Source organism: Diuraphis noxia, unplaced genomic scaffold (genome assembly GCF_037042655.1).
Source record: "Diuraphis noxia isolate RWA-SAM2 unplaced genomic scaffold, SU_Dnox_SAM2 contig0003, whole genome shotgun sequence".
NCBI lineage: Eukaryota > Metazoa > Arthropoda > Insecta > Hemiptera > Aphididae > Diuraphis > Diuraphis noxia.
In genome coordinates, this window is record NW_028301713.1 from 4777891 (window position 1) to 4805462 (window position 27572).

At 28.2% G+C, this 27572-nt stretch overlaps 4 protein-coding genes across 6 annotated transcripts; 2 read left to right on the forward strand and 2 right to left on the reverse strand.

Moving 5' to 3' along the window:
• Positions 1–822: 822 nt before the first annotated feature.
• On the forward strand, positions 823–7241 carry p130CAS (Serine_rich_CAS and FAT-like_CAS_C domain-containing protein p130CAS). Its single transcript, XM_015524445.2, has 9 exons — positions 823–1371; positions 1819–1962; positions 2022–2168; positions 2248–2344; positions 2434–2756; positions 2820–3093; positions 3151–3371; positions 4141–4332; positions 4869–7241. Exons 1-9 carry the CDS (start codon positions 1327–1329, stop codon positions 5247–5249), a joined length of 1824 nt encoding a protein of 607 aa, XP_015379931.2. The 5' UTR covers positions 823–1326; the 3' UTR covers positions 5250–7241.
• Positions 7242–12806: 5565 nt separating this feature from the next.
• On the reverse strand, positions 12807–14372 carry vnc (GNAT family N-acetyltransferase vnc). The gene is made up of 2 exons (XM_015524418.2): positions 14212–14372; positions 12807–13536 (listed from the first exon to the last, which is right to left on the reverse strand). The coding sequence occupies exon 2, from the start codon at positions 13400–13402 to the stop codon at positions 12860–12862; it is 543 nt and encodes a 180-aa protein (XP_015379904.1). The 5' UTR covers positions 13403–13536; positions 14212–14372; the 3' UTR covers positions 12807–12859.
• A 2504-nt stretch (positions 14373–16876) lies between these two features.
• On the reverse strand, positions 16877–21352 carry LOC107173798 (NADH-cytochrome b5 reductase 2). Of its 3 annotated transcripts, none has more exons than XM_015524483.2 (7): positions 21016–21352; positions 19562–19617; positions 18559–18772; positions 18168–18286; positions 17905–18112; positions 17631–17825; positions 16877–17407 (listed from the first exon to the last, which is right to left on the reverse strand). In XM_015524483.2, the coding sequence occupies exons 2-7, from the start codon at positions 19580–19582 to the stop codon at positions 17235–17237; spliced, it is 930 nt and encodes a 309-aa protein (XP_015379969.1). In that variant the 5' UTR covers positions 19583–19617; positions 21016–21352; the 3' UTR covers positions 16877–17234. The 3 variants fall into 3 exon arrangements, with proteins under 3 accessions (XP_015379969.1, XP_015379970.1, XP_015379968.1); XM_015524484.2 differs by lacking the exon at positions 21016–21352 and adding an exon at positions 20802–20948; XM_015524482.2 differs by lacking the exons at positions 19562–19617; positions 21016–21352 and adding an exon at positions 18887–19047.
• A 115-nt stretch (positions 21353–21467) lies between these two features.
• On the forward strand, positions 21468–23766 carry mtSSB (mitochondrial single stranded DNA-binding protein). Its single transcript, XM_015524485.2, has 5 exons — positions 21468–21886; positions 22056–22146; positions 22781–22877; positions 23000–23122; positions 23188–23766. Exons 2-5 carry the CDS (start codon positions 22132–22134, stop codon positions 23391–23393), a joined length of 441 nt encoding a protein of 146 aa, XP_015379971.1. The 5' UTR covers positions 21468–21886; positions 22056–22131; the 3' UTR covers positions 23394–23766.
• Positions 23767–27572: the final 3806 nt, after the last annotated feature.

The following is a 27572-nucleotide window of genomic DNA, read 5'->3' on the forward strand; positions in this document are numbered from 1 at the left end:
CTTATTGTATTTTTTTTCGCGACTACTTATATAATATTATGTGCTATACAATAAAAGTACCGATCGCCTAACACAATAATAGTATGTGGGTGGGTAAGTAAGTACGTAATATAAAATTTACATCGACCATTTTAGCCTGACCTGTAGTCTAGAAACGTGTGCGGAAAACACCGGAAAACGCTCTGTGGACACTGCGGGACATGACGTTATTATTATTTCATAAATCAACGAACGACTTACCGTCGACTGTCGAACAATGAGTCAGTGACGACTGACAAATGACGATAGGTACTACGATAGCCGATAGGTTTTCAACGAGACGGGCCTAGCTGCTGTTGAATTAAGATATTATTATAAATAGTATGTATGGTCACGTTCACGGAAATACGGATTACGGAATCATATTATTATGCAGTTTGTTCGATTCCATTTCGACCGACAATAATATGATTATTTATTAAATTGTTATATTAGGTACCTGTGCTACAACTGCACTAAATTAGTCAAATGAGCTTGTTACGGCTATGGCACTAATCGCATACAATTTATTGGCTATAATAATATTGACCGTACAGGAATGATGCCCGAATGCGTTTACACGACCGGAAGTCAGAATTCGAACTTATGGAACTCGGAAGAAGCGAAAATTTCCTTTTCAACGGATAGGTTACTATTATAATATTATACCTCGGAGGAACACATACATGTAACCGGTTACCGTCCTCCTCGAGTGGCGTAGGTAGCCCCGTTGAGCGCCGCGGTTGTAGCAGCGTAGCCGTCCGTCCTCACGGAATTACGGATCAGTGGTGCCACCTGACGGCCGCGGCGCCGCGCCGTCGTCAAAAATCAAAAGTCATCGAAACGGGGACCGATAAGGGATCTTGTCGTTATCATCATGTCGGTGGTCCCCGCCGCACACGACCATAGATAACAACAAGTTACGACGACCGCCGTCGCCCGTCGCCCAACCTCCAGAGTCCCGGTTCCCGGACCAGACCGCGGGACATCATGAACCTGGTACTACGTCGGCCGGCACGTCGACTTCTCGGCGCGTGACTCATGCGTCGTCGCCGCGGTATGAGTCACGGACAGACGGCGAAAAAAATGTCGATTCGCACGGATTTTCGCAACTCCGACGGAGACCTAGATAATTTGTCGCCAAAAACTATAAACAATCGTACTAATATGGACAACGAACAGCATAATATTACGGTTGCACGTCGTTTTCTGTTGAGTCTGTACGTTGCGCCGGATACGAATAGTGCGATCGAAACGACACATCTTCTATGAACAATATTGTTACCTGATTACCTTTAAACTCTCAAAATGCTACAGCTACATCAAAACGGTTCGGTAAATAATGGTTACACTGTGAGTACCTACATACATTCTAGTATTCCAAAACATAACATAAAAATACGTATTAGTTATTTATTTTTTGATCGTGGGCGTTTGTTTGTCCCCGAGACAACCTAATAACTGAGTTCAGTTTTCTGGTATGAATCGTGTTCTTAATCCTTAGTCTCACGACGAGACATACATTTTTAATTGGATATTTTCTCCCCGACCACATGTAGTTTAATAGAACATTTTTTTCAATGTAATCTTCTCAAAAAAAAAATAATAATTAGACCTGGACCACGGTACCATGACCTGATGAAATGTCCTATAACTGTAAAATAGTTTTTTCTGTTTTTATGAATTTTAAACAAAACAAAATGATACATTTTTGCTAATCAAAATTAGTGTATACATACCTATATTGATGCTAATGATGTATTCTACAAACTTGCAAAATGGTTTTATTTTTATTTATAGAACTGTATTGCTAGAGCCATGTATGATAACATTGCTGAAGCACCTGATGAATTAGCATTTAGAAAAGATGACATATTAACTGTATTAGAACAAAATACAGCTGGTCTTGAAGGATGGTGGTTATGCTCATTAAGAGGCCGTCAAGTATGTTTTCTATACAATTTACCATCTTAATTTGTTTTATATTCCATGTTTTTCCCTAGGGGATATGTCCTGGTAATCGCTTAAGACTAATACCAGGTGTATATGAAGTGACTGAACCCCAAATTAAATCATCAACTTGTATCCAAGATCAAAGTAATTTCAATCACGAAAGCAAGCATCAAAGCTGGCATGCAAACCTAAATACAGTAAATAAGAGATTTGATATATTTTTTTTAAATACTTGTTATTATTTTGCTTCATTTCATTTTTTGTAATTCTAAACAGGTGACGTCACAACAGAAACTGGGTGACCTCCTTACATATGATACTCCTCAAAAAACTGTCGATACTAATGGCTATAATATTCCACCTACCAATCATGGTAATTAAATTATTCATAATATAATTATTTATCAATAACAATATTTGAAATATACAAACTACAAAATTATTTTAAAATTTTTTGATTAGCATTAGATCGGCTAACGAGCGATTTTACCAAACGACCACTCAGTATTGGAAGCAGTAACGGCTGTTGTAGTGATAGCTATGATCCTCTCCCAAACCATCATCTCCTTGCTTCAAAAGAAAGTTATGATGTACCAAGACCGCTGAATAGACAAGTCACTCCTAGTAGTTCGATCAGCTCATTATCAACTGGTGGTATTTGTAGTAGTACAAGCGGAAGTGAATCTAATCGGTCTAGTAGTATTGGACTGGATTATGATATTCCTAGAAACCGAACATTAGCTTCTTTGCCATCTGAATTTCAGAATTTTACTATTAGTACTCAGGTATAAACATATCAGAAATAAATATTTTATTTGTTTTTAATAAAAAAAAATCATATGAAATAGGATTATGATGTTCCATCAAATAGTTTGCAACCTAGAGAATTATCTATAGATTTGAACTGTGCACTGGAATGTTTAGACAAACTAACATCAGAAGTCTCTTTTAATACTACTCAGCTATTAAATTATGCTGGACCAAATTGGAGGAGTCAAAAAAATTTAGAAGCCAATCTTCTTGATATAAAAATTATATCTTTACGACTTAAAACTAGTTTACACAAATTTATTGCATTTTCAGAAGGATGTTTAGGAAATGCAGTTAATGCTCGTGATAAAGGTATGCTTGTAGTCATGTATATTTATTTTGGTTATAATATAAATATCATTGTTTTAGGGATCTCAACTAAACTTCATCCATTAGTATTTGATTTAATGAAAACTGATAAAATGATCAGTTTTTGCACAAATACTTTGGATTGTCTAGATTGGAAACCACATGTATTACACAGAGATTCAAACCATGAATGTGAATATTCTGAAGACTCCTTGGATAAGCTAATTTCATGTGCCAAATTATTGATTGATGACATTCGTCAGATCACATCGTTTATTAAGGTAATATTAATATTTTTAGGGCGTGTTGCATAAACGTCCTGTAACTACTTACAGATCTGTAAGTACGTTAACGGATCTGTAAATAAAATTAGGTGTTGCTTGAACGCTCGGTAAAGTTACCGGCTCTGTAAATTATCGGCTACCGGACCAGTAAACTGCAGATCTGATTTGGGCTCTGTAACTAGTTACAGATCGGTTAAAATAATATAATATTATTATTATGATAAGATGAACGTTACGCACAATTTTTTGGTTTAATATAGTTAAATTTATTTGGTAACCACGGTTATTAATAATTTTACATTTCTTTATGTAACCAGAGAATAGTTTACACAATCATTAAAAACCTTACAGAGACGGTAAATTACAGGGACGGTAACAAATTTACAGACTGTTCTTTATGGCCTTTATGCAACCCGCCCTTAATGTATTATGTTTCTATTGCATATTATTCTTTAACACACCAATGTACAATGAGCAATTTAAAATTTTACTTTAGTTAACCTTCTATACCATAATCAAAATTAGAAACTTGAAGTTTTTATCGACTATTGGAGTAATTTGATGTGTGGTTTCAATAAATTTTTTTTTAGTTATATGTTAAATCAATGTATACTTCATAGTTTATTCACTGTATTAAACTATAGTCCATCATTTTTACTTAGTAGAATGTTTATTATTTTTCTTTATTCCATGTTGTCAATAATTAAAAATAAGAACACTCATTTTTAGCTACTTATTTTATACATCTTTTAATTATTTTTTGTAGGGTAACTCAACATTATTGTTTAAAAAAAGAATAGTATGTGCTGATGATGAAGATGATGATTATGAATACATAGGTGATGAGAGTGGCAAAAATTCAAATGTAACTAGTGCTTCCATTAAAAATGACAGTCCCTCTTCTGGAGTTTCTAATAATGAAAGTCTTTCTTCTGGACTTTCTACTAATGATAAAAAAGTAAGATATAGAAATCTTTTGATATAATATATACATGGTGCTTTACCAAGTATGCTCACTCTCCTCCCTTTTTCTTTTTAAAATTTTAAATATACGTAATATAACAATACCCATTTAAAAAAAGAACTAATAATAAGTCATTGATTTATATATATATAATTTTTTTGTATCTATTTCTCAAAATTGAATGTAGATTTTAAAATAAATAACTTAAATTATGGTACCTCGTGGCTTATATTTTCCATTAAATTGAATCACAAGTAGAAATAAAACTGGGTCCATCACAGTTAAAATAAATGAGAGTTGGTGATTTCATAAAATACTTCTTTCCCTAACCATTATTCTTGTTAATAATTTATTACTTTATAAAGTTAAAAAATTAGCTAATCAATCTGAGGCCTGGTTTTGGGGTTGAGCACGCTTGGTACACCTTGTATCCATAAACCTAATATCTCTATAGTCTATACATTAAAAAGCTTTCAAAAATTACCTATCTGTTTGCATTTAAATTATTTAAAAATTAAATTTTGTTTTAGATAGTTAAATTCTATAGTCATCAAATCGCCAGTCAATCTGATTTTTTAACTAGTCACATTAACACGTTTTTACAAATTGTTGAACAAAACCGCCCACCACCAGTATTTGTTATGAAAGTCAAGTATATAATATTGATTGCTCATCAATTGGTTGTTGTTGGTGATACAATTTGTAGAAATATACAAGAGTCAACTGTGAAGAATCATGTGGAACAATGTTCAAAAGCTTTATCTGCAGGTATTTCGACAGTAGTTCAAAAATCTAAAATAGCCACACAGTTATTTCCTAGTGTAACTGCTGTACAAGAAATGATCAACAGCATTGTAGAAATTTCACATATTGTGAATGATCTGAAAATATCTGTTTTAAAAGTTAAATGAACTTTATGTTTGATATGTAGTTCATGGTATGCTGTGCTGAAATGTATAGTAAATGGTCTACTACCGTACTTCATTTTAACCAAGTGATTAAAAATGTAAACAATGAGTACGGGTGACAATTAGGTGACTCTAATAATAAATGATAAATTATATATAAACTTCATAATCTGTAAATTAAATAATTTCATTTTAGTTATTCCTCCTCACTTCGCTATAAATCACAAAATCTCCCTTTAAAAAAATCAGATGGTAGCCTTGCTATCTCCGACCTCGAAAAAGCTGAACTTTTTAAGGAGCATCTTTCTCAAACTTTTCAACCACACTCCGACATAACTAAAAATATGAATGCGGTAGAAACATTCCTAAATTCTTCCCTTCCTCTATCTTTCCCTGTCAAGTCTTTTACTCCAAATGATGTAAAATTTGCCATACTGAAATACTCACTAAAAAAATCGCCAGGCTATGATCGCACTACTGCGGAAGTAGCCAGTTCTTTTCTAACTAGAGCTATTGTCCCATCACTCACATATTTAATGCGTCACTTAGACTTTCTTACTTTCCTCTACTTTGGAAATTCTCCACTATAGTCTTGTTCCCTAAACCAAATAAACCACCGGACATTCCATCTTTCCATCGAACAATCAGCCTTCTTCCATTTTTTGCTAAAATCCTTGAATGATTAATTCTGAAACGTATTATACCCATCATTACTGAAAAGAATATTTTTCCAAATACCCAATTCAGGTTTCGAACGTCTCACTCAACCATACACCAAGTACACAGAGTCGTAGATGCCATCTCGTATTCCCTGGAAAATAAACTTTATTGCAATTGTGTTTTCCTAGACATTTCACAAGCCTTCGATAGGGTGTGGCACGATGGCCTTCTATATAAACTTAAGAAATTCTTTCCACCCACTAACTACCTACTCATCAAATCTTATCTAACGGATCAAAATTTTCAAGTTTGCTACAGTTCCGCTCTCTCTGATATAGCTCCTATAAAGGCTGGTGTACCTCAAGGTGGTATCTTATCTCCAATTCTTTATAATATTTTTGCTTCTGACCAACCTACTACCACCAATACATCAGTAACTGACTACGCTGATGACAAAGCGTTAATATCCATCAACAGAGATCCAATCATAGCGTCAATAAACCTACAAACTCACCTTAATGCTATGGAAAAATGGCGGTTTAAAGTTAACCAGAATAAGTCAGTTGTTACAACCTTTACGCTCAGACATAGTCCTTGTCCTGGTGTAGTTCTATATGGCCTTCCGATTCCCTACTCTCCAAAAACCAAATACCTCGGTCTAATTCTTGATCAAAGATTAATGTGGCCTCATCACATCAGAACTAAAAGATTAGCTTTGAATCATCGTCTCCGCTTACTTAAACCTTTACTATGCAATAATAAATATACATCCACTAAAACTAAGCTTCTTGTTTACAAAACGCTATTAAAACCACTATGGACTTACGGCCTTCAACTTTGGGACAATGCGAAGAAGCCAAATATTCAGAAAATCCAAACCTTTCAAAATATTCCACTTAGAAAACTGATGAATGCTCCACTCTACGTTTCAAATCATACACTACACACTGACTTAAAACTCAAAACAATTAATGAGGAAGCAAAAAATCTTTTATAAAAGATTCCATTGCCGCCTAAATAATCATCCAAATCAACTTGTTAAAAACTTGGCCACTCCTACGATACCTGGAAATCCTCTGAGGCGTTTGAAGCGTAAGTGGTGCCGTGATTTCTTAAATTAAATTAAATTAATTTAAAAAAAAAAAATTTATAAATTAAATTAACTTATGTTATTAATTAAACTATTCAAGCTAACAGAAAGTGTCATCAATGGGTGGCTCCTTTCAACAACATTTCATGACCTGTTAACTTTTAGCATATAATCCTATTGTGTCTAGATATAATTTATGATACAGATTATTTATTTCTTGTAAAAAAAAATAAATAAAAAATAAAGTTATTCATCCTAATAAATGAAAAATCCAAAAAATTTAAATAACGATGATTTGCAGTGAAAAATTACATATTTAGTCTTTTATTAACTTTTAACTATTCAACGATAATCATATCTATGAAACAATGGATGCAATGAAAATATAAACTCGGTATACTTTATATTTTAGATACATTATGCTAACCATTTTTTATTATTTATCTTATTACTACCTATAACAATTTTGATAGGAAGGACACTGAACTTTGTCAATTAACAATTTTTTTTTTTTAATAACAATGTGCATAATAGACAGTTTACAACATATCTGATTGTTAATTTATCTGATGTTAATATAATTGCAACAACCATGATACCAATAATATATGTTATAAGCAGGGCTTGGAACTTGATGCTCTAAAAAACAATGAAATATGTGCATAATATGGAATTATTTTCCATACAAAAAGAATAAACTTGGAAAAAGTATAAATATTTAAAAAAATTGTTTTTTATAATTTTCACTTGTAGATCATAAAGTATTATATCTAAAGTTTGAAATTAAAAATTGTTAAATGTATCTAATACAGCAAATAATATTAAATTATGTAATTATATTTATTTCAAATCAAAATATTGTTTGATTTTTAAAATTTTTTTTTTTACTGTGAATAAAGCTTCAACAACTAGGTCATCATCTTATGGTTGTAGATACAATATTATTAGTGGATACTTCGGTTATGATTGTATATTATATGATATATTGTTTATAATTGAATGCATTTTAATGAAGACCTTGGTTGATCATAACAAATATTTACAATTAATATTCAATCAAGGTATAGTAAAATGTAAACATAGTGTGCAGCTAGTAGCTACTCTTTATATTTAAATTATTTAAAATTTATATATTTTCGGTTTATAAATATAATATACATTAATGTGCCTAAAATATTTAAATATTCAAAATCACATAAATTTAGTAAATTATGCATCATCTAAAATGTTTGCATTTTCAATACACAATATACAAATGTATTAAGTTCCGAGCTCTAGTTATAAGTCCAATTTGTCTAAAAAAAATTTAGCTGTGCCAAAAACTTTTTTGTCTTAAAATTTTAAAACTGATCGGTATTAAGATGTTATGTAGTCACTATAGTTGTGGATATAGATATTAATTGTTTAAATTTGAAGCGCTTCTATAATAAATGAATTTACTTAAATACAATCAGCTTCTAAAAATTTGTTACTATTTTATAAAATATTATAAATGTTATGCATAATTTATTGTGAAGACTATATATAGACCGATTTTTTTGGTAATTTAATTGCAAACATTCTGATTATTGAAAATACCTAAATAATTAATTGACAATAATTAATTCATATTACAAAACTATTTGAAAAATAATATGCTATTTATTTTTAAATTATTTATTTATGGCTGTAAGTTTTTTATATTTAAATTTTAACGCAAAAAAATATAAACGTCAATAAATAAAGTTTATATGGCCATTCAAAACAGTCTGCTCATATGATTTTATTGTTGAATATAAATATACATTAAAAATATAATAGTAATGTTCCACTTGCTCTCCCCTCTAAAAACTCTTTTCTGCTCCCTAGTCTGTCCCGTCCTTGAGTATGGTTCCGTTCTCTAGGACCCGTCCACCGCTTCCGCACGTAGCATGATAGAAAGGGTTCAAAGAAAATTCCTCTGTCAAGCTGCTTACAAACTCAAGATAGTCTGTCCACCTCACGATTACACGTCAATCCAACGCCTCTTTTCCTTAGAAAGCCTCGCTGATCGTCGTCATTCAGCTAACTTGACATTTCTATTCAATCTTCTTTCATCTAAAATTGACAGTCCTGAATCACTATCCCGTGTCACATTTAATGTCCCCTCCTGCCGTACACGATCATCTGTTCCATTTCATATACCTTTCTCTTCCTCAAACTACTATCTTAACTCACCGATCATCCGTCTTATGCGCATTGCCAACACTGACCCTTCATTCTCTCTCCAAAATTGAGCCTCGTTTCCATAAACTAAACTATTATTATTATACTATTATAATCATGTATTAAAGGGTTTGTCCCGTATTTTAAAATAAAATAAATGTGTTCATAGCTCACTATATGGTATCATTAAAATGTTTAATTCATTAATTTTGGTATTAATCGATAATTGTACAAGACACGACAAAATAGGGCCATTACTTTCCAAATCTTCACAGATAGTCAGATAGACAAATGGAAAAGTTTTAACTGAACTGCTAAACATAGAATAATTCAAAAATTAATTATTCATAATTTCATTTTATTTTGTTTATTATTTAATTTTCATTTATTGAGAATTCACTTTTGAAGTACAATGTATATAGTATTATATTTCTACATTCAGTATTAAAAATAACTACGGTACATTTCTTTTTTTTAAGCATGAAAAAAATATACTTCACAAAGTTTAAATGTATTCTTATTATAACCTTTTTAAATATTCTTCCCTAATCAACAACATACCATTAGAATCATTAAATAATTTGACTTATTTACTAATATCTCCATTGCATTTCTTTAAAAACTAAAAACTGTAAATGTAATTTTAAGTGTTTTGGTCTTCCCGTTTTTAATTTTTATATTTTGGTAGATATTTTTAACACATAAGAGTTTTTATTTTTTAAATAAATATATTTTCCCTTGAAATATGATGTTAATATTTTTTTTTTACAATAACAAATATACAAGGTAGCTGTGGATTTAAATATTTTTTTAATTTGCTTAATTTATTTGAAAATCTAGTCTATTTATAATTTATTTTAACCCTGGTGTATTTATAATTTTTACTATCATTTATATTTTATTCTGTGATTTTAATTTGTTCCTAAATGTTTCTTGTCCATAAATATATTCATACATGTTGTACAAAATTTAATTTAAAAAAATTATTTTTAATTTAACCATATATTTTTTAAATTTATATTTATTTTCTTTTTGTGTGTTTCCATTACATCTCTTATGTTAAAATTCGACTTAAGAGAATTTCTGATATTTGTAGCATACTTTATAGTTAATGCCTGGCCTTTAGTTAGATAATTTTGTAATACATTTTTGTATAGCCAAATTTTCAAAATATTCATTCATTTCAATGATTGACAGATTTTATCCATAAATGGCAAATTAGTAGTGTGTTTTGATAAATTTATAATTAATATACTAATTATTATAGCGTACAACTTATATGATGTTCTTACGAACAATAGAGTATTTATCGTAACAAGGTTGTGCAATATTTTATATTAATTTTTAATTTAAATATTAGATTTACTGTGTTTTTTGGTAATCATATGTATTTAGTTTAATATGACATGTTATTAAAATTTAAGAACTATATCTTTTTATATCAAATAGTTAATAATATTATAAGTAGGATATTTTAATTGGATCTTAAGAAGTTAATAATGTTAAATATAGTAAGTGATTAATAACTAATTAAACAATGTGAATAACTTATTAACATGATCATATTTTTTTTTTACATTTATAATAAATCTAAAATTATATTACTATTTACTTTTAATATAAGCGATTTTTATTCAATTTTTTTTTTTATATGTATAAATTGACTGCTATGATGAGGATATGAACTAATATAACATTCCATAAAACAAGCAATATTTTTTACCAATTTTATAAGTGAATATAATTATTTATTTTAATTATGGTGTATATGGAGAATACATAAATTAAATTGTTGTATACCAAGAAATTTTGTATTTTATTTATTTCTATCGTTACTATTTATTAAATAAAGTTGCTCAAATATTGAACGTTTTACTGATGTTTAATAGTAAATTCAACAAATACGTTCATTCCATTTCATAATCATTGTATAAAATGACTAAAGATTTAATTCTGTGGATCTGCGTATATTATAAAAGCAAATGAGCAATTAGGTATTTTCCAACAAAAAGCAATAAATTTATTTATTTAATTTAAAAAATGTCTAATGTTCTGGTTCCTATTTCTCGCTAAAACTAATACAAATATACAATATTAATACTTTTAAAATGAAAACATATGCACTTTTGATCTGGGATATGTTTTACTATATTTTGATATCTAATTACTACCATTATTCTAATTTAAGAATTGAGATCATTACTCATTACAAAATATTAGTGACCTATTAAGATGATGTCAGCGCAATATTTGTTTTCCATCTCAGACTAACAAGCAACATGATTTAAGAATAAAAAACTTTCATTCTAAAATCATTTTTTTACGACTTTTGAGTAATCATAGAGTAAAATCACCTGTAATAAAAATAACTAAGGATAATTATTTTTGAGGTTATGACATATCGGTTTTATATTTTGTTATTATTTAACTATGGACTCTACTTTCTAAAAATATGAAAAAAATAATTTAAATTTAAATGTTGATACCTATTTGATTATTTGCAACAAATTAATATGTCATACCCTCTAAAATATTATTCTATTTTGTAATCAGTGATTTTATTCTAAGACTATTCAAAAACTTAACTGTGTACTGACTTCCTCTTAATCATACTGATTATCGGTATTATTCTTTATTTTTAAGTATCTATAAATTATAAACGTTGTACCATCGAAACCGATTCGTGTTTCATCGGGAGGGGGAAATATAAAAAATATTTGACACCACCACCCACATAATTATGTTGTTACTTCAACTATCATGAAGGTCACCCTAATTATATAGGGATGAACCGCCCCATAAAAATACATGTTCAGTACCACTGGTAGACACTAACACAATATCGTGTATAATCTAATTATAATAATGAAATGCAAATTCTCTTTTTAATATATTATTGTTTTATACCAATTAAAATACACAACAATCCATATGTCGATGAAATTAGTCTGTGGGACAATTTATTAAAATATGCCGACCTTAATTTTTTATTTTATGTTGATCCTCAAAAATTTGCCATGTCCCGTTCAATGCGGCTCTGAGTACATATTATTATAGTAATCACCAATATACGCTTCGATTTTAATTACAAATTCAAATAATACTTATGAGTTTATTGTGTCATTACACATGATATGTGAAATTAGGTAGCTGAAGTATTGCGTGATATTCAATTGACATTCGACAGTATAATTAAAGAAGCGAATATATATGAATAATGTTGAATAATATAATAAGTCATATTATTTATTACATAAATGATATATTACTAGTGCCTAGTTATATATTATACTATGGGACCGTAGATAATTTTATTGTGTTAATTATGCTCGCATACTTTCAGGACCTTAGCAATTTGTTTTTGTTTTATCATAAACTTGGTCGTCCAATAACTTATTTAAGATAAAATGATGAGTAGAATTTTTATTTTTCAATGAACACTGAACAGAAATATGTAAAGTAGCCACTCACGTAATTTTGTAATAACTATAAGAAACAATGTAGTTTTATTTGACAATATTAATTTCAGTACATTTCTTATTACATTTAAGCATCATATTATGTACTGTATATTTTATGAGTCAACCAATTCTGAATAAATTTAAAAAATATATATATTCATACAATTTGATGTTAAAAATCATTTTTTTAATATTTTAAGAAAAAAATACACAAATCATTAAGAATCAATTTCAATTTTTTTCATAGCGTTAGACAAAGAGTCGCTACTTGGTATATCATCATCAGCACACAACAATGTGAAGTGTGATAAGTCTTTTTTCATTGCATATGCATCTTCACCATCAGCATAATATTTTGGTTCAATCTCAGATATAGTAAATTTCAATGTATTGGTATATAAATTCAATGCAGCTCTGTTGCTTTTTCGCACATGCAAAGATACATATTTGGCCTGAAAACATTCGACCATCGCTCTAGCTGCTTGATCCATCAATTTTTGTGCAAGTCCCAATCGTCTATGTGACCGTTTGACAGCAAGTGATGTTATATGCCCATGGGGATTATCCTCACAATCTTCTTCCATTTTTGCCAAAACATAACCTACAATGTTTCCTTTTTCATCTTCTCCCACATAACTTAACTGTGGCCATGACAAACCATGGTAGAAATAGTACTTCATTTGATAATTTTCAGGAAGACAGAGCAGATTACAGTGCTGCATATTCATCAAGTCATCCGGTTTAGCACAACGAATATTCATATTTCGGCAGTTGAGTTACTTAAAAAGTCTTTATTGAGTCTTATTAGAATTATTAACTTCGGGTGTTTGCTGAGAGAGAAGTTCCCGTACTAGTTTAAATTTTGACAAGTATAACTTCCAAACCAAACACCAACCTATAAAAGTAAATATAAATAGATATAAATATTAGTTTTAGGTAAATTAATATAATGGCATGTCAAAACTTTTTTCAAAATATATTAATTATTTATAAAAATGTTATATTAGGAACACGACTCATTCTTTGTGAGTAATATTCTCTATTTTTCTTAACAATAATTCAGATTATAAGACAAAACATGATATTTATATTTAATTACCTAATTGAAAAAAAAAACAATGTGCATTTTCTAAAAAAATATTGTCACTTATCTATCAAAATAGGAAGATATAATATAATGATAATTATAATAAAACAATATAATATAACATAGGTACATTATAAAATAATTTTTTTATAAAGGTCAAATCATAACAAAATTGTATTTTTAAAGATTTCTTGTATCATTGTTTTTTCAATGTAAATATTAACGTATTAATTTTTTTTTTTTTTTTTTGATCTTACTTAACAAATAACACAAAACCAATAACCAGATATTGAAATTAACGAAATTCAACTAAGTTCTACTACTTAAATGCAAGATTCAAACGTTTGAAGTACTTTTTATTAAGTCATAAGATATTTATTTGATCTGATTCTAACGCCATTGTGAATAATGGCATTGCCTAAACAAAGCAGTCATGTGTTTGTAGCTGAATTGCGAAAGACAAAAGATGTAGACATTGCTTACCAATGAGTATGAAAAAAATGACGACGATGAAAGATGCGGCTACTGAAGCTAAGATAAACAACCACTCCATAACATAATTTTATAAACTTAAGTAATTTATCTTCACTTCAGCAATGAAGATGGTTCACTACTTGGCCAAAATTATTATTCAACTATGGATATGGTCATATGGACACTATATAAACTCTAATTCACCACTTCTTATCATATTAACGTGTTCTTATCAGACATCTAAGACAATTAACAGTCTGATCATCGTGTGGCCTATAATAATAAAAGTTTCATCAATCTGATACATCGCCAGTGCGTCCAGTACAGATATATTTAATTATATAACTCAGAAGTGGATGAACTTTTGGAGTTTGAACCAGGATGACGTATGGAACAAACTAAGGAGGAAGAAGCTTATATTTTTAGCTAGTGGTTAATACTTGATTGAAGTCTTGTACTTTGTTTAAACAAGTATACTAATGTTTATTTTAACTTTTAAGTTCATTAGCTATCGAGTATTAATACCTAATCATATTTCGTATTAATAATTATTAAGTTCAAAATAAAACTAGGTACAGTCTGAAACTTAATAAAGTTGTTGATCCCTAAGAAAACGCCATACCTGCATGTGCTGTCTCCGTCTTACAAGTGCGTAACATGTCAAATTTAGTTCCGTAGTTTTAAAAATTAAAGTGAAATGTGAATTGACCTCTTTTTTAAATTTTATAGTGAGTAGTGAGAACATGGTTATCTGTGTTCGTGTAGGTTTGTTGGGTTTTTATGATAGTTCAGTTTTTAAGTTTGTTATGAGCATTTTTAATTTATGCTATATTATTATGTACGCAAAACTATTCTGTGGTCTCATTAAATTAGATTATGCCTATTTTCATGAATTATTTGTTAAATTATTTACATTTTTTATTTAAACAAAATTATTTAAAAAAATAACAAAATCGTGTACTTAACTTTGAATAGTTATCGACAATTTTAAATCGGATTAATAGTAATTAGTACCTTTATTAGGTAATTTCATTAATGCTACATTCTACTTTGCTACTCATATGAAAAGTTTGCACTTTTAATGAATTTGAATAGCTAACTGAAATGGAATAAAATAATAATAAAAATTTAAAATTCTAATAATATATTTTTGAAATGAGTGGAAGGATTATACACTTATAAAGTTATAATGAGTCAGTGACATGGCAAAGAGTAATTGCCTCTGGGATTTTTCAAATATTGGGGGGTGGGTATCAAAGATTGTACTTATTTACATGCAAATACATGTGTGGTGGGTCATCTATTTGGGGGGGGGGGTTGCCTCTGGAATATTTTTAGGTCGCCACGCCACTGAACGTAGGTATGTCTTATCCGCTAAATAGGTAGTTATCAATCGGTGAAAACATAGATATAAATTTATAAATATGAATACAATCGAGTCGCGATAACTGGAAAAACTTGACAACTCTTAATTCTCATTAGAACTTTGTTGAGTATTTCACTATTTCGAATCGATTTAATACCCTCCTTCATTTTCGAGTTATTTCGACGACTGTATTATTAATAAAATCATGATTGCTGACAAGTGTTGTAAAATATATTTATATAAATGTATACGAAAGTATGGTCATAATGAAATATTTCGTCATGCATCCGGCATTCTTATAATCTTATGTACTTATGATGTTTGTTCGTTATTCGCACACTATAATGATTATTTTACACCATGGTTGAAAATATACTTCAAGTATTTTATTCTAGTGTACTTCAATTGATAGTATCTTCTTCTTCGACTCCTTATTTTATATTCTATTGTAAGCCGCAATACGCTTTAGTATGCATACAACCAGGAATTTTGGACAAAAAAAGCTCCTTACCAACACAAATGGCAATGCTCTAAATATTTCCAATTTACAATAATTTAATTACTGATAATTTAATTTGTCAATCAACAAGTATGATGTAAAACACTGAAACTGTTTTCAACATAATGCAATGCGAATGTCCTAAATGAGTTTAGTCGGACCCAGTAGCCACCACTTTTAATTACACATGTCATGTATCTATAAGACTATAATAATAGATTTTAGTACAGATGTGCATAATTGAGTTTAATAGAATCAAACAGCTGGATTTTTCCATATACGAACAAAGCCATTTGAAAGGTGGTACTACTGGTACTTGAGGGTTTGAACTTTTGCTTAAATCAATATTTTACAACTTTAAAAATGATGGTACCAATTAATGCAAATTTAAATTATACAAGGTGTAATATAAAATAGTCTATTTGTGAATCTGATTATAAGAACAATTTTGATGGTGAAGTGATTACACCCTTTGATGCTACATCAATAATTGACTGTATTATAATGCTATTGTTACAAAAATTAAAATACTTATAGCTAGTCTTTATGTTTGATTTTTTTACGTTAGCATAATAATTCAGACCAACTGGCCAAGTATTGATGTCAAAGAGAATATTTCAAGTAACTCAACAACGATGTTACCACAGAACTTGTTGACCTTGTAATGTTATCATTATAATTAAAAACCTTTATTTGTAGTTTTTTTACTATTTGTCTATATCCAGTATAATATTTCAATACATATAAGACTAAACGTTTACTTTTAAATATTTTCTTTCACTGCATAAATTAATCGTTAAATACTTAAATACTCAAAATGAAACAATTTATTAAAACACATCACATACAATATAGAATATATACACTTTTGGTGTAGGCCAAAACAGGAATTTAAAAATGTTAATGTTTTGGAATACATTCTAAAACAGATAAATTGAAGAAATATTATATAAATATTATATTGTATTATGCTTAGCTATATTAAACAATTTGTACATAAATTAAGTGCTAACACCAATTTATTAGCAACATTATAAATGAGTTTTAAATGTTTATTAAATACCAAGTACCCACTCAAAGATCATAATCTATTACAAAATGTGAATCAACAAATACAACTCGAAACTGTTACGGACGGTCTAATATATATGAAACATTTTTATTTTTTTAATAAGAAAATCGTAACTTAGCATCATATCCAAGTTTATCAAGATTTGGAATACATGCAAAATTTATCATTGGAGGAGGCCCACACATCAATACTAATGTATCTTGAGCTGGAGGATATAAATGTTCTGATATCATGTCTGATGATATAAATCCAGCACTGTACTTCCATCCTAGAATATAGATATATATATATTTTGTTAAAACAAAGCAATGGATATAAAACTTATACTCTGTTCAGCGATAGAACAAGCCATACCCTGATAATAATCAGTTTATCAGCTCAAATACCAGTTATAATGGTTTCCATAACAAGGTGTTGAGAGAGGATGCCCAAAATACACGTCATGTTTTATCGCTCAATAGAGTATAATATGAGTGTAAGAAATTATTTACCATCAGTAGGCCTATCAACTGTATACCACACTTTAATCTGATTTGGATGATTCTGAACGGCTTCTTCTAATTCATCTCTTAATAATATATCTTCTTCAGTCTGATTGGCAAAAAGTAATGACAATTTGGTTTCATCTTTAGGATCTCTAGTGACTTGTCTAATCAACTGCAACATAGGTGTAATTCCAGTACCACCTGACATACCCAGTGAGAATAAATTAATATTGTAACACAATAATAGTTATTTATTAAATATTAACATTAGTAAATTTACCAGCAATCATTGATATTTTTTTAGCGTAAAGATTATGGGAAGGATCTTTTCTTTTAACAGCTTTAATTTCAAAATCTCCACGACCATGATAAATGAGACGGCCTGAAGGTCCTCGAACATCAATAGTATCTCCAATTTCCATTTTTTCAAGATATTGCGTTAATTTACCACCATCAGGGAACTTGGGATTTTGGTCTCTGAAATAAACCTAAAAAAAATTTTAATTATGCGTAACGTGTTTGAAATTATTTAAAACAATTTACTTTAATAACTAAATCCATATATCCAACATCATTGTCACTGCTCACAGGTGTATAAGCACGAGCAACTAATTCCTCGTTTATTCTTGCTGATAAATGTATATGTTGCCCTATTGGTAAACCTGTACATATTTTTTTTTTAGAAAATCATTAATAAAAATGATAAATACTGTATGCATATATTATCATATTAAATCTGTATATTACTACACAAATGATAAATATGTATATTAGATTATTTCATATGAAACCAAAACAAATTCTGTAGTATAACTAATGATTAAATTGTGAATAAATTATAAAATGTATTGAACACTTTTATTTAACTATCATAATATAATGAAAATGTTAGAACAAATTGTATCTACAAATTTAAAGTATGCAACGAAATTACCAAGGATATGATTTTTGGATGGCAATTCAAATCTAAATCTCCGTGTGTCATGACTAATTACATGTTTTTGAATAAGTGGCAATGGAATCTTTGTGTTTGAATCCACTAATGTTCTTTTTTTTTGGCTTTTCTTTTGGAAATTGGCTACAAATGCTGATATCGCAAAACCAGTAGTTACAACAATCCCAAGTCCGACCAACACAGAAGAAACACTCTAAAAGATTAGCAATAGTAAGCAATGTATTGAAATAAAAATATTTATTTCAAGATAAACAGAAATAATAAAAATAATTTAAATTCAAAACGAAATAAAATTAAAATTTTTTACCGAAAATGTAGATAAAAAATTTCTGACAGAAAATGAACTCATTTTTTATATAAGATATTACAAATTTACAAATTAATAAAATTTTAAAAACGTGTAACTAACAAAAAAATTAAAAACTAGTAATTACTAAATGTGTTAAATTAGTCAATTAACGCATTATTGCCATAAATTATGAAATTAAATATTATGTTATCAATTGTGATTATACAAAAATCAAAAGTAAAAGTTGTTGAAGGTTATGTTTATCTTCATGGAAGAATCACACAAGGTCAAGATTTTTTAAAAGGGGGCACATTTGAAAATAATAGGTTTTTCAAAAATAATAAATTGAATATTCTAATAATAGGTAGATCAAAGATAGGTACTGTCACTACCGTACTATTTTTACTAGTGTAATTATTATTTATTATTATTTGTTGTTCAACAAGTATTGTTCATAATCTAAATTTTCTGTATAAATATTATTTTATAAGATAGAAGATCAATAAAAATGCTGAATATAAATCATAATATTTAAATAAAAGGAAGATTGTATAAGAATAATTCAGTTGAAATAAGAATACTTCCAAATTAATAGTTACCAAACTTGTTGAAAATTAAACATCCTGGTAAAATAATAACTTTTATATAATTTTTTTTGCATAATTAGATTTGTATTATGTACTAAATACTTACAAGCTCTTCAATAATGCCCATTGTGACTTATTGACGTAGATTTGAAATATTATACTCTATAATAATACAAATATATTAAGAATAAATTAAGAGTTTTTAATTTAGGCCTAATAAAAAAAAAGGTATTAATCATAATCTGTAAATAACATAATAATTATATAAATAATTTTCGATAATTAATAAAATCACACTAGACAAGTGATTACACATATTATATTAAATATATGTAATTCACTTAGAATTTCAAATTTATTAGTTACCTATATGTTTAAACCGAACATTATCTATACAATATAGGTAATATTAAAATTTAAAATTTATAAATTATAGGTATTATATGATATATTTTACAAAATGATGATTATTATCAATAGATAATTTATTAAAACTACCTAATTATCAGAGTAATAAATTGAATGAATCACTAATCTATTTATATATATATATATATATATATATATATATATATATATTTAATAACCTACACCGTACACACAATACACAAACGTATTAGGTAAATAGGTACCTACTGATAACCTAACAATTATGTATTAAACAACATTAAATGGGAAATAATTCATATTAAAAAAGTGGCTTTTAAAGTGTTTTACACATAATAATTAAAGACTTATGACCTTGAAGTATAAAATATATTTTTGCAAGATAAGAGTTAAGCACAAATTTGTACTCATTATATTTGTAACCTAATAAAGTAATAATGTACACATTAACATCTATTTTAAAGTGTAATTTCAAATATTTAAATAGAAAATTAATATGATTGTTAATGTATGCATTCAAACTAACATTCATTATATATTAATTGATTCATAATATTTAGCGATTAATGAAATAAATTATTTGTTATGTGTTTTACTATTTTTTTTATAGCCATCACACATTTGTATTGCAAAATGTCATCAAATAACACAAACACAAAAATTAATTTACTATAAAATATAATGCTTAAATGGATCAATTGGTACAAATTGCATTTGATACTATATAGCTAATTGAAAGTAGAAACTGTTTACTAATATCATAATAATCATTTAACTAATTATTATTTTGTTAATCTGTAATGAACAGTAAAGTTACTAAAGTACAATTAAATTTAAAAAAACCTAGGCCTCCACACGAGTTTTCTCAGTGGGGGTGACCAGTTTTATTAAATTAATTTTAATTAAAAAAAAACAAAAGTAATTTTTCGTTTGATTGTTCCTAAATAGTTAATACATACCTTTGAACACACTAGGTAACCTAATAATGTTCGAAAAGAGTTTATCAATAATCAATTTTTAAAAATTAGGTAGGTATAACTTTGAGTAGGATTAAATTGCAAGTACCTATTCAATCGCATCGACACCACGGCTCACTCAATTGTGTGGGCTGTGATGCAGTATAAATAATATAATGAATCGTAAAACTTGTAAAAATATAATATGATTACCTACCTTTATTGTGCGCGTAGTTCAAGGTTGATCGAATCAAAATTATTAAATAATTATACGGAACGGTGTACAATATTGTGGTTGTAAAAAAAAAAAAACCAAATCGATAAGATAATAAAATAAAAATATGATATTATAATAACGCGCACCGCTGGTTCGGCGAACTACATTTTATTCAGACTAATATGACACTAGGTTCGTTAAAACGGAACTAAACTACGCCAAATTTGAAACGGAATATTATATTAACGACTGATCACATGCGTTTAAAAAATGGTACGTCAACGGCAAACGCACGGGAAATTGGTGGGCTTCCAGAAATTCAGATTTTTAACCGGTCCGCCTAGTGCCCTAGTGTAATACTATCGGCTGAAAGATATTCTGTAGGACAAGTAAAACAGCTGTTGTAATCGAGTCGTCGAGGTGTGCGTTTGCGTCCCGGCAAAATAAAATCGAATGAAATATTCGTTAATCGTTATTAAACTACTGTCATGATATTAATAATACGACGTCGATGTGTTATGTTTCATAGACGTTTGAATATCTTTCGATCATCGTTCGTTGAAAGCCGATGGTCGCGAGTCCAACACTTAGATCTCTCGCTTTTAAGTTTTTAATTCGCCGAAGTTTTCGTAAATATATTTTTGGCTGCGTTTGGCGCCATAACCTTAAAATAACACAAGCGATCGCATTATCGTGAATACAAATCACTAATCAAAACACTCTCCCAGTTATTTGTTTAAAGTGCGCCAAATAAAAATAAAAGTGAAAACCGAATTACTGAAAAATGAATAAAATCGTCTGTATACACTAATTTGTATGCAAATAACAAGCCGATGCCGTCACAACAACACAAACGCATTGTATTATATTGGTAAATATTGAATGACAATTGTTGTTTTAATTTGGAAAACATACTGTTGTACTTAATAAATATCTTAAGTTATTTTAACACTCAGTGAATTGCACATTTTCTTATTTGAATTTAATTACTTGACAATATAAATGTAGTTTATTTCTGTATTCTGTTATCTGTGTTGCAGTTGAACGTCGTTGTTTAAGGTTGACCAAACGAATCCTAGGTATTCAGTAATAAGCACATACAATATAAAAAGGAAAATGTTGAACTCAAAGGTAAAACAATTTAAAACTAATTTTTCGTGAAATTATGAATTTTGCTTTTTGTAATGAAATCCAATGTAAAATATACTCAAGTAGTCAAGAGCTTAGTTCCTTAATGTATGAACATATAAAATGGGCTTTGGATTTATTTCCATAATACATAATAGGTACAGCAATATTAACAGTTTTAATGCATTGTAAATTCAAATTTAGTTTTAAAAATTAGCATATACATCTATTGTTTGTTCATTGGTAAAAATAGTTGTTACTTGCTAATAATGTATGCTTTACAATAGTAATTAAATGTTTTTATTTTTTGATAAGCATGTGGTGTAATTTTGTTAAGTGTATTAAAGGTTTTTATAACCTAGGTTAGGTTAAATTCTTCTATATTAAGTTTTCATTATTATACCTAGAACATGTAGATGTGATTTACATTCATAAGTGTATTATAATATATATACCGTTATTAATAAGTCCTTTGTTAAATTGATTTTTTTTAAATATGGATATAGTATTTACCGTATTCATATCAATTGAAATAATTATAATTATGTGCATTAATATGCATTACATTTTTTCAATAACTTATTTTTAAATGTTTTTAAAAACCTATTTTATTTGTAACCTAATTTTAATTTTTCAGATTTTATCTAGCATTTTGAGGACTACTAAGTATTCAAAGCAACTATTTCGCAATAATTACACACAAGAAGCACCACTGCCCGTAAAAATTGAAAAAAGTTGGTTTACCCTTAAATTTTAATCAAATATTTATTTGTTATTCACATATAATGCTATATTACTTATGTGACTAATAATTTATTACATAAATATTTACTCATATTGAAATTTATTTAAATAGCGATAAATAAAGTCACACTTTTGGGACGAGTTGGTGCAGACCCGCAAAAACGAGGGACAGAAGAACATCCAGTTGTTGTATTTTCATTGGCTACACACCAAAATTATATCAACAATAATGAAGGCAATACATTTAGTTTATGTTATATATTTCATCATCTCTAACATTATGTTTATAACTGTTTTTAGAAAGCACACAAAAGACTGACTGGCACCGTATAGTTGTATTTAGACCTGGATTGCGTGATACTGTGTATAATTACCTACAAAAAGGACAACGTGTACACATTAGTGGGAGATTAATTTATGGCGAATTGAAAGACGAATCTGGTACTTCTCGAACAACTACATCAATTGCTGCTGATGATATTATATTTTTTAATTCAAAAAATTAAACTATTTAATTTATCTAAATTTAATTTAATTTATGTTTGTTTAGTCTATAGAAAACATACTCATTGTGTTGTCTATAAGGATTATTTTTTTTTTACGAGTGAAATATAGTTTTTTTACATATTATAAAATTGATTGTTAAGAAGAAGAAAGTTCAAATTATGTTAGTTTTTATGTGGCATTTTTTCCATGACTAACAACTAAAATGTAATGTTGAAAATAGAATATTATTTGTTGCACTAAACATTTACATGATATTGTTTCTGCTATTCATACTATGTTATACCATGGTGCTATGTAATATGATAATATAATGATATAAGTATAATAATATAATTAATAAATATTAAAATGTGCAGCATTTTGTTATATATACATGGCATTTAATTTATTTCATTCTTATATTATCAAAAAATACATTAGTATATTAGATATAATTCATTATTGTAATGTATATATGTCTATGGTACCTAAGTAATTAATATACCACCTTACATAACATTTTTAGTGTATAAATAAATACAATATTTAGGCAATGTAATATGTGTTAATTATCCAACAGTTTTAATAGCTTCAAAAACGTATAAACTACTTGATTTTTAAATTTTTATTATTGATTAATTTAGTTCTTTTCCAGTTTTGATCCAATGACACCATGGGGACTGCTTTGCATTTCTTCTGCGGCTCAAAAATTAAACTAATTATAGTGCTTTTGAATGACTTAATTTTATCAAACTAGTTCATGATTAGGTATATTAATTAATTTATCATATATAATCCAAATCCATAATATGCTACATAGTCAGATGCATAGGTACTGTGTATCCAAACAAAAAATTTTAAATTGTACAAAATTGCTTAATACTCAAATACTTTTTTTTTTTTTTTATTAGAAATAAGCCTCGGCTGCGGAGGCCATTGGCTGACATAGTTTACATTGTTAATTATAATTGTTGTATACACTATTTACATTATTTACAAAAACATTACACATATTACACATATTACAACATAATAGATTATAGATTATTAATTAGGTTGGTCTTGATTAAAAAGGACATCATGCGGCTAATGTTGTCTGGGTGGAGGGCTTCCGACATAATATTTGATACTCCAGCTTCTCGTCTGTCCGATTCGAAGGAACGGCATTCAGATACGATGTGTTTGATAGATAGAAGTGTACCACAACTGGCGCAAATGGGTGGGTCTTCTTTCTTCATCAAGTACTGGTGAGTTAGCTGCGTGTGTCCTATGCGCATTCTATTTATGGAGACTTCCATCTTTCTTGATAATTCAGGTGGGGAATGCCATGTGTGAATGGTACTCAAATACTTATAATTATGTTGAATATGTAAATATAAACGCAAACATTTAAAATAAATAAATTAGTGTATATCATTGATTAGTTCATCTTAAATTTACAGATAACATTTTTAATTTCTAAAATCAGCATAGAAATTTACAATTCAATTAAAAACCAAACAAAATTCAACTAATTCATTTATTACAATTTTTAACCCTCCTCCCATAAATGTTGATTTTTCTAACAATTTTAGAAATTAAGTGAAAGATTTTAAATTAAAAAATTTTTTTTTTTTCAAAGTTTATTAAGGCTTCAACAACACAGGTTTTTAGCCTACATTAGTTAAAATTTATACAAGAAAAAGAAAGGAAAATATATATATGTATACATTAAATTTTGGAATAAATTAAAAATTATAATATTAAATAAGTGATGTAAAACTTATAAATTTGTCAATTAACAAGTTAAAATTGGTTCGAGAAAATGTAAAAGCTATGTGGTAGAAAAAATTGTGTTAGCAGACTGCATATTGACAGTAGAAAATGGGCGTATATCGATTGCGCCGAAATGACCTTTTTACCTGTGAAAAATCTATTGATTCCGCCGGCTATCGACTCCGCCAAAGTTTTCTTTTTTTTGATTCCGCCGGTTAATATTTGTAAATTATTTATTTTAATGAAAACAAAATATAAAAGGCTTAAATTAATATACAATTAATTTTCAATTCACTAGTAAAAACACTCGTAGTCTTAGAGCATTACCTAAATATATAACTTGAATTTTGAATTCTCCAACTATACTAAACGTCTTAATCTCCCCTAACATATTCTATAATAATATACGTATAGCTATCGCATATTATCGTGTCGGTTTTATCTTAATCAATATAATCTATAAAATTGTATCGAAAAGAGACATATTTCATTACACGTAGGTACATCGGTATTATTAGAAATAAAAGTAAATATTGTACAATATGTTTTGTGTCCAAATGATCAACATTTAGTGACAGTTGTAGTCTTGTTCGCGTGTTGCATTATACATATACCAGATACCTCGACACCTCGTGTTAAAAATGAATTTTGAAATCGTTATTAGTGAAAGAAAAAATCAATTAATATCATATAAAAGTTTTAAATTTTATAACAAAGCGTACTATTACCTATTTATTTTATTTGTACTAAATTATATTATTTTTGCATTTTTGGCGTTTTTAAAATAAATTGTAGAACATTTGATTATTATTTACTATTACCTATTTATTTTATTTGTACTAAATTATATTATTTTTGCTTTTTTGGCGTTAACTAAATAAATTTTATATCATTATTTTACTATTTTAATACATTTTACTTACAAAAATGTTTGAATTATTTTTTGAAATATTTATATTTAAACTTTAAAAAAATTGATTTAAAAATACATAGTCGGCGGAATCGATAGCCGGCGGAATCAATAAATAAAAAAGTTCGGCGGAGTCGATAGCCGGCGGAATTGATATTAAAACGGCGGAATCGATAAAACCCCTAGAAAATTACACGGTAGGTAGGTATTACCACTTACCGATATACCTCAGTACCTACCTAGGTACACTTTAAGCGATTGTTACCGGTCATGGTACATATACCTATATGGGCTCTATGAAGCTGTTTTTATGACATTGATCTTTTTTAGTAGAATTAGTGATGGATAATCCAAAACTCATGCATTTAAGAATTCTACTAATATGCTCGAAAGCCGATTCAAAGATTGTGAAGATTGGTATGTATTCGTTTTTTTGATTTATATTGATTTTATCATCAAAAAAATTATCAGTGTTTGTTGCAAATCATAATTGTAGCCATGGTGGGTATTTTACCTATAAGTACCTATTCGATTTTAAGATTATTTTATACTTGTAATTTGTATAGGTACATGTTAACATGCTATGTAGTAATAAATTAGTAATATATGTAGGTCTGTGACCAAAGGCAATATCATTTAAATGATTTCGTGTACCAAAAATAATTTATGTGTGATCCACTCCCCATAGATAATATGTAATATAGTATAGCGGTTCCCAACCTCAGATTACGACCCAAATTTAAGACGCAGAGGCAATCCCGGATTAAGATAATTTTTGGCCTGGGTAGTGGCGGTCAAATGATTTTGTCGGGGGGGGGGATGTAACTGATTTTTTAACAAACACTATTTATAAAAATCTTTATTCGTAAACATGAAAATTATATTAAATTAATCATATTTATATTATTAAATCTATTTTTCTGTTTTTTTTTGCCAAATCGTCCAGTACTTCGTCTGCAGTTATATTGGCAACCCCACGATGAACAGCCATAGTGGCTAAACCATTGAAACGACTCTAAAATAATATAATTACATAGTTCATATAATAATATGATATATTATGTTAAGCATTAAGTACTAAATTTACATTTCATACATTCGTATAAATTAACTATAAATGAAATGAAAAAAACCTAAAAAGTTCGTTTCAATTAATATTGTAGTGTTTAATGTTTGAACTGTTAATTTAATACTTATTCCAATAACCAAATACTAATATACAAATAATATTTTATTCCAGCCTAGAGACTGTATAATTAAGTACATCATATTTACCTCGACCACGACCATTGTATTTCTTAAATATGTTTTCAGCCGTTTAAGACATGAAAACATTCTTTCTAGTGTTACCGTTGATACGAAGGTTAGGTTAAGTGTATAAAATATTTTACACAATGTATAAAAATATATTAAATATAGTCGTAAGACATAAGGTCTACATCTACTATAAAAATTTACTATAGATGATTATTTATGTGTTTTTTTTTTTTTTTATATAAAATAGATGAATACCTATATTATATTATTTATAATA